The sequence below is a fragment of the Pygoscelis adeliae genome, unplaced genomic scaffold, assembly GCF_000699105.1.
Source record: "Pygoscelis adeliae isolate BGI_AS28 unplaced genomic scaffold, ASM69910v1 Scaffold260, whole genome shotgun sequence".
Classification (NCBI taxonomy): domain Eukaryota; kingdom Metazoa; phylum Chordata; class Aves; order Sphenisciformes; family Spheniscidae; genus Pygoscelis; species Pygoscelis adeliae.
In genome coordinates, this window is record NW_008824001.1 from 584,891 (window position 1) to 593,134 (window position 8,244).

General features: G+C 39.6%; 1 protein-coding gene across 1 annotated transcript in view; it reads right to left on the reverse strand.

Moving 5' to 3' along the window:
* Window positions 1–1,310: 1,310 nt before the first annotated feature.
* Window positions 1,311–8,244, reverse strand: part of LPIN2 (lipin 2) — a 37,179-nt gene continuing 30,245 nt past the window's right edge. The window contains exons 17-20 of the mRNA XM_009325003.1: window positions 8,057–8,209; window positions 6,922–7,036; window positions 6,138–6,241; window positions 1,311–5,814 (exon numbers count right to left, since the gene is read on the reverse strand). Of these exons, the coding sequence (XP_009323278.1) occupies window positions 5,670–5,814; window positions 6,138–6,241; window positions 6,922–7,036; window positions 8,057–8,209 (517 nt within the window). The 3' untranslated portion in view covers window positions 1,311–5,669. The remainder of the gene's footprint in view (window positions 5,815–6,137; window positions 6,242–6,921; window positions 7,037–8,056; window positions 8,210–8,244) is intronic.

Genomic DNA, 8,244 nt, shown 5'->3' on the forward strand with positions numbered 1-8,244 from the left:
CCCCCCCCCCCGCCCTCCCGTGCAGCATGCAGGACACCTGCCCAGAAAACCCTTCTGAGCAGCCAGCCGCGTCACAGCTCAGCTCACCACCGGTCCCAGAGCTCGGCCGGCAACCGCAACAAGTGGGAGCGCACACGTCCTTCCCAACCAAAACGGCGCAGGGCTGCACACGTAGCTTCCCAGGGCCCCCACTGTACAAACCGCATGACGTAACTCTAGAAGCGGTGCCCGGCCCACACAGAGCGTACCCGTTCTTGGACACTCTGATTCTATTCTTTACGCATCCAAGACAGAAAAATCCATCCACCAAGAACGACATGACTCCAGTAGGAGTCCATTAGGGTAAGATGGACACAGGAGAAACGATGCCAGCTCAGAAAAGTTTTTGCACCAAATCCGAACATTTGGCATACGCAAGACGTGCCACCCTTCTATGGCTTGCACTGGCACAGTTGCACACAACAAACAAGTAGTGAGACCCAGGCGCGAAAGACGGGCAGCGAAGAGCGTGGTGTGAAGAGAAGGGTGCAGCGCGTGAGCAGAATCGCAGGGGAAACCCAACAGAAACGGGGAGTCTGCTGCTGTGGCAGGAGATAAAACTCTAGCAGCAAGCTCTGTGTCTTATGGGTGCTGGTGGCGGCAACACAAACGACACGCGCTGCAGAAGGATCAGAAGGCACAACACAGTTTACACTCTCACGCAGATCCAGCGTGCTTTTACGTGTGACTGAGGCGGCTGGATTTTCTAAGGTAGGCTGCTAGTTAGTTGCATTTACCAAAACCAGGGAGAGACTAGGAAGAATAAGCTTCTACCGAAAGCTCGAGGCCCCTTTTTGAAGATGGTCTCACAATGATTGCCTCAAGCAATTTAACAACTGTCATGGAAGACAATACTCTATGCCTTGAAAGGAAAAAGTAAACTTCGATGGAATTAGGACAAAACTCCGAATTAGGGCAGATTTACACGAGCTCACACTACGCGGTTGCAAGGTTTTCTTCAAGGCAGCCTGTGCATTCCCGATCCGTGCATCTGTTACCTGATACTCTGTATTATTAATGCATGTTTGCTTTTCATTATAGCTATAACCCAGTATTGATACTGGCACATAATGTAAGTTTGATGACAGCAACTATTTATCAGTTGTATAAACACTCCAAAAAAAGTAAACCGAGTGTGAGAGAAAGCAGATGTATCATAGTCCTCAGAAAAGCAACTTGGATTCCATGTAAAATATGAATACACTTTCAGTTACCCCACATTTACTACATTAGCAATACAAGAATGGAATTCTCGAGTACAAAGAGAAGAAAAATTTTAGTTTACATTTGTTTATTGTGATAACATTGTTCTGAACATCAATAAACATTGCACTGAAGTGTGGGTTACTGTACCCAAGATAGTCCAGTCTTAACAAAAACGTCTGTATTGGTATGATCACAGATTTGACAATTTTAAACACACTACCTTGTTAGTGATTGGGTTGCTTAACAATCAAGTATTCCACATCTTCAACATGAAAATGAAACAAATGATTCAAGAGAGTTTTCCCACCCTCAAAATAAACCAACGTTTTGACTGTCATCTGGAAGTAATTAACACAGTAAAAAAAAAAAATCCAAAACAATTCCATTCTATTCAGCAGAATTTAACTTTGGAAACTAAAACTTCTTCAGGCAAAAGTGACACTTTAAAGGCATCTCAAATTCACTATGTATTTTTGATGTTTCATTATGAATTTGCATTACAGTCATTTAAACAACTCTCATGTATGAAACAACAGCATTTTCTAGAAGACTTGTATGAAACATGAACATGAAATCTCATCTCTTTGTCTTTACCGTTAAGCGGATTCAGAGTTTGCTTCAGAAGTTCCGTAACAGAGTTGACACAAGCGTTAAAACTTCTCCAGTTGAAAGGAAGTTTCAGAAGGAGTACAGTGATGACAGGAAGCTAAGGAAAACATGAGCCGAGACTGCACATGCAATTGTGTACTGTTAGGGGTGAGAGCCCAACCTTTTGAAGTACAAACATGCTTGGTACAGTAAAAAAAAAAAAAAAAAAATTAAAAAATCCAGAAGTGTGTACCACTTAAATTGCTGATCTTTAAATCATTACAGAAATGGGTAATGTCCAAGTCACTAACAAGTTTTGGATTGCAATGTTCCTTATTTATTCCCAGATGGGCGTCGTTGACTCAGCCTTTGACATGGTTCCAACGCTAAGAGGATCTGCATCTTCAACAACACAGTCTTAACAGGGGTGGTGCGCACGCGCCTACAGACGTACACACTTAGAAGTTCCTCTTTCACAGAAAGAATGATTCAGCTTGCGCTAATTTTAAATAAGTATAGCACAACCGGTTCTCAAATATTGGTTTCAGGCCACTTCTCTCAGCGAAGGTCACAAAGGACAGGCTAATGCACAATTCTTATTTACCCCACTTCATATTAATATTGCAGCACAAACCCACAGTTTGATAGTAATGAGATGTCTTTTCTAGAGTCAGTAAAGTGCCCAGCAGTCCAAATTACATCGGTATGCCATGACAGGTACAGTGCCCCCATATTCTGTCCTTAAGCGGAGTTAACAAACAATCTGAAAAGCTTCAAATACAAGCCAGGTTTAGAAAAACAAAACAAAACAAAAACCCTGCCCTACTCTCATCAGAAATACTCAAGAACACTTTTTATCAAAAAACAACTATCAAAACTGTAGCTGTTACAGAGCAAAAAAGCAGAATTTTTAACTGAGCAACTTTTTGGACATCCCTATAACACAAAATAACAGATTAGCAGAACGAGGGGCTCTCTACAACCACACAACCCCCGTATTCATACCAGCTTAAATTATATGCATTTGGAGATATACTTGACACTGTTTTTCCACACTGCTCATTTACTCAAGTCCCCACCTTAAAATCCACAGCTTATCTTTATGACAATCTGAAAAGAGGAATGGAACTGAAGTGAAGAGAAAAAATTAACCAAGTAAAAAAAAAAAAAAAATCAACCAAGAAAGATACAGCCAAACCTTGGTAACCATCTGTCCCATTTGGAAACCCGTCCCGGTTTCATGAAGTGCTTTTAGTTTTAGAAAACCTGTGTAATACCAGGGCCACCAAGAATAAGTTAGGCATGGTAAAGAAAATTTTGACATCCATGAAGGGCATCCATTTAGGAGAGGCAGCTTCACTCCCTTTCTGTAAAATAGAATCTTTAGATAGCCTATTCCATCTTGTAATTAAAATACTTTATCATGTTGGATTCTTACTTATTTATTTTAAAGTATTTAAGTGACTTCAAAGCTCAAATCCCATTGATATTCAAAGCACTTGGTGATCATGAAGATTTCGGTTTCTAATGAAATCTATGGAATAAAAGGTAAGAAAAGGGGAAAAAAAAAAACCAACATAGAATGATGTAAGCTTCTGACAGTAAAAAAAAAGAACAAACAAAAAACCCCAAAACCCCAGTAAGAGCAAAATATCCTTTGAGTTGAATCCTGTGAAATCCACTTAAACACTGAGTAGATTGGTGACAGAACCAAGAATTTGCTGAAACAATCACAGGAAGTATTGTTCTCACTGTACAAGAACAAGGATACCTTTCAATTCACTGACACGCATGGCACACCGTGACAGACAGGTATGTTTTCTTTCCCACTCTCATACTCCTGCTTTGAAAGAGAGGTTCCATGTTGATTCTGCTTGTCCCCACTCTTTATTTAATGTTTCATAAACATGGGAATACACTAGAGTTTTATAAAGAAAAAAAAAAGTGATTTCATTTATACAGTGATCTAAAAATTATCCCCCCAGGCAGTTCATCAGTTGTCTAGCATTAGCTGGTGTTACATCAGAACTGGGGCTTAAGACTACTCAGCCTGATACAGAACAATACTCCTGTGCGGGGGGTAAAATCCTCTAAACGTTCTCTTGCAGGTAGCGAAGCAAAGAGAGCTCCTTTCCTACATTCAGCCCAAGTAAGCTGAAGCAGAAGGGCCTGCCCAAGCCGTTTCTGAGAAGAGCAGCCCTGGTGCAGGCACTGCGGCAGGTAGCCATACACATGCCTTCTAAAGATCACTCACTTCCCAGCACACGTCCCTGCTCCCGCTGGGAGCTGTGTACGGGGGAGAGCTCGCCCTGGAGCCTGGTGGAAATTCTGGGTGTTGCCCCTGGCATGTTCTTTCATGCATGGCCCCAGGAACTTGCTTAAGCAGTGACAGAAAAGACTGTGCGCCCAGAAAGCCCAGGACTGATGTTTAGATGACTGTCGTCCTTAAGCCCTTTGGGCTGGTGGAATCATACATTCTCACCATAGATTTGTCCGAAGGAGGTTAAATGCACTAACTCAACTTAAAAAGCAGAACTACCTTTGCCTTCAAGTATTTTTGGAGAGAGAAATACTAGCTGCTTTTGCAGCTCATAAACACTAGACTTGGAATGCAATTTGTTCACAGGCCCTGATCTGAACCTGAGGAATGACCAGCATGATGTTTATGAATAACCCAAGAGTTTTAAAAAAAAAAAAAAGTGGGGGAGGGGGGGAGAAAAAGAAAAAAAAAAAGGTTTTATTCTGCTCTGCAGCATTTAACCATTCTCATACCTGGAATCTCACTATTTAGCTGCATTTCCTTCCAGCTACTGAAAACCTGCAATACAGAATTCTGGAAAGACCTGCAGTAGACAATTAAAAAATTAAATACGTAATTTTTTTAGTATTACAATTCCCTGAATATAATCTGTGCATACATTTTACTGGCCTATACAGCACACACATATATGCATCATCTCTGTGTTGAAAAAGGAAATAAAAATGCCAGCTCCCCAACTCTTACAGAAATGTTCAAGATGTTTCTTGATGGAAATTTAACATGACATAGTGCAGCCTGAAAACAACAAAAGCCACACAAGTATCTGAAGACAACTTTCATTTTAACAAGCTCATGAAACAGTTTAAGCATTGCATGTAAAAAAAAGTAATAAGCAGAGTTTGAGCGTGAACGGTACAAGCACAATCTTGTACATGTGCCAAAAGGCATACTTACATTTAAAGAGGAATTTTATGTCTTCAGAGTCTGTCAGGCTAGTAACATCTACACATTTTCTGTATTTTAGCTGAGAAAGAGCACACTGGTCTTAGGTTCTGGCTCCTTTCAAAAATGGCCTAATTGCCCATCTGAACATTAGACCACGTTTTTTATTAATAGGTCTGACATTCTATTTGGCAGTTTCCATACACTTTTTGGCTTCATTTTAGAAAATATACTATTAAGACTAATAATTAAAAAAAAAAAAAAAAAAATCTATGTTTACAATAAGGTCTGTATTGATGAAAATGCAAAGTCATAGTTTACCTCAGCATTTAGTTGCCCTGAAGCACTCGGGTACCATGACCATCAATGACAGGCCAATCTCAAGTGCCTTAGAACAGGTACATAAAGACAAGCAATAAAGAAGCAAACAAACAAACAAAAAAACCAAAGCCCACACAAAAAAATTAGACAGTAGCTTTGCATTTTCTTTGTTTTAAACCAACCCAGTTAAAGTGATTTCTTTAGTAAGACTTATGGTACCAGTATATAAATTAGCATCTTCATTAAGAAAGTTCTTCACATTTAAACTTGAGTAGCTGAATATGAAATTCCATCTCTAGGTGAGAAGTATTTTTCAGGCCAGGTCATCCATGTTAAGGTCAGGAAGAGGCCCTCTCCAATAGCAAAAGGAGCTGAATTCTGGGCACGGAAATGCAGAGCTCTGTTCTTTATTAAGCAATGGGAACACGTGTTCCACAAGCTCACTTAGTCTGTAATACCTATATTAAAAAAGAAGAAAGACCATTATTTAACAGTCTAGTCACTGTTCAACTGTAGCCAGAAAAGAGCTTTAGAAGTCTAGACCAGAATGCTATAGTCAAATAAGGCATCGCTACTGCAGAAGCAATTTTCAATTTTATTTCACCAGTTTACTTTTCTTTTTGGAAAGTTTCAGTTAAGAATCCAAAGTTGTAAGTCTCTGGCAAATAAGATTTTCACGTGTTGTATGTAATAGGAGATCGAATCATGGTCACAATTGCAATTATTTTGTAATCTCATTCCTAAATGCTTTCTTTAACTGAAATAACAAAAATGATCTTACGAAGATTTGTTTCCCTTAGTCCGTTCTTGGATCAGTTCACCCTTTGGATTCACAGTAAATATTCTGCAGTCTGGAACTCCCACTTGCGTGTAGGCATATACATCCTGCAAAAAGCACAAACAAAAGCACACGCTTCAACGTTTCCTTATTGAATGTGATAAAACAAACAATTCCATGAAGGAATGAGAAAAGCTGATCCAGAAGGGGTACAGTAAAACTGCCCCTTAAAAAAAGCCCCCTAAACAACAGCCAAAAAACAAAACAAAACCCCAAACCAAAACATTCCCCCCAACCCCTTAATTCCTGTTCCCAAGCCTGGGACCACAAACATGCACAAAATCTATACGAAACAATACCATTCCTTGTGACAATACTCCTCTTACAATACCCCCTCTCTCTCTAGCTCAATTATGATAGCATTGATCTGCAGAGAAAATACAGGAACTGTACGATAGGAAAAAGGATTCAAGATTCAGGAGCATTGAAATAATACCCTTAGGTTATAAAGCTGTCAAAAATGCTGAAAAAGCATATGGAAAGGTGGCACATATTTAATAAAATCCTGAAAATACTAACACATCTTTGTAACCTTTCTCATATAAACAGTTCTAGCAGCTTTTATTTAAGGTATCCGCATGTGGGTTTTCCTGACCAAACCCATAAAAGCACCGGTGTCCCACTTCCTTATTCAAATTTAAATAGACACAAAAAGAAAAGCCTATTTCTTTTGCTTCCCAAGTATTTTGTGCATTTTAACCCTTCAATTAGAACGGGGCAGACTTACATTTGGCCTGTTTCCAAAAGCAGCATAGAAAGGCTGTTTACTGGGAGCAAACAAATTCTTGATATCATTCAAACATTCGATTTTGAACTTTTCAGGCTTCTTTTCTATTACTTCCCTAAAATAAAATTTCAACAGTCAAATTCTAAATCATGATTTGATAGAGGCTATCCTCCTTCCCCCATTTTTCTGATCTTTATGTTCTCATTGCTTCCTGTTGCTAGCATTGGTAGTTATATAGACATTGGTCAGTAATTTTCCAAGAATGATGCAAGAGACAATAAAACATTCGCTGTTTTACAACATCCATAGTCAAAAATAGGTGAATAACCTGTGCCTAGGCTAAGTAAACGGGATGAAATTCCCAGTTGTGAATGCAGTTTGTGAACTGCTTTTATTGTGGATGACCATCTGAATCAGAAGACCTAATCAAGTACACGTAAGCTTGTTACAACTCCCGCCTCCGACAAGAGAGTGCGGAAGGCCTATTAGCGACCTTAATGGAAGTTGCTGTCATTGCTAGCCATGAATCAGTTGTTTTCACTAAAAAACAAGCAAAACCAAAAAGACTTTTCCACTATTGGCTCTTCCCAGCAAGAACAGGTAGACTATGGCTGGTTCAAAAGATCAACTGAGTTGAACAATAGCTAAACTCCATATTACTTTTTACGTAGTCATATATGGAGCACTCCCAATATCGCAAGATCATTTAGTATGACAGTCTATATTCCCCAGCTTTTTTCTTTTCCCTCTATCTTGGGTAGTAGCACTGCACTACAATCCTTGCAGCTGTACTTGAAAAGACAAAATTGTACTGATATTAAAAGAACCTAATAGTAATCAGTCATGGACTACAGGAATGAAGAAAAGGGAAAATGAGCTGCTCTATGACTGATATTTTGTGTTTTGTAGCCAATTCTAACATTCCCCCAGAAACAGAAGTATACTACAAGTGAAATTCAGACAAAACAAATAGCTTATAAACGATCACCAGGGGGACATCAAGTCTCAGTAGCAAATCCAGCACAGAGTGGAACATTTGGTTACAGCTGTATTGGTCAGCATGTCAAATCCTTTTTAATCTGCTTCTTTCTCTGAGATGGGGAGGGAATGGATGTATGAAATCCCACATGCTTACCTATGAAAGGCAGAAAACAAACTGCTGGGTGACAACATGAGAGGGCCCCTGGGGAGAATCGTTCCTTTGTCATTCACCCAGTGCAGGTATCCTCTGGTCATATCTGCCATCCCAATGGCACGGGCGGAACAGTACAGAAACTTGTAGCCATTTCTAGAAAAGAATTATCAACTTAGTTCATGTTCCTG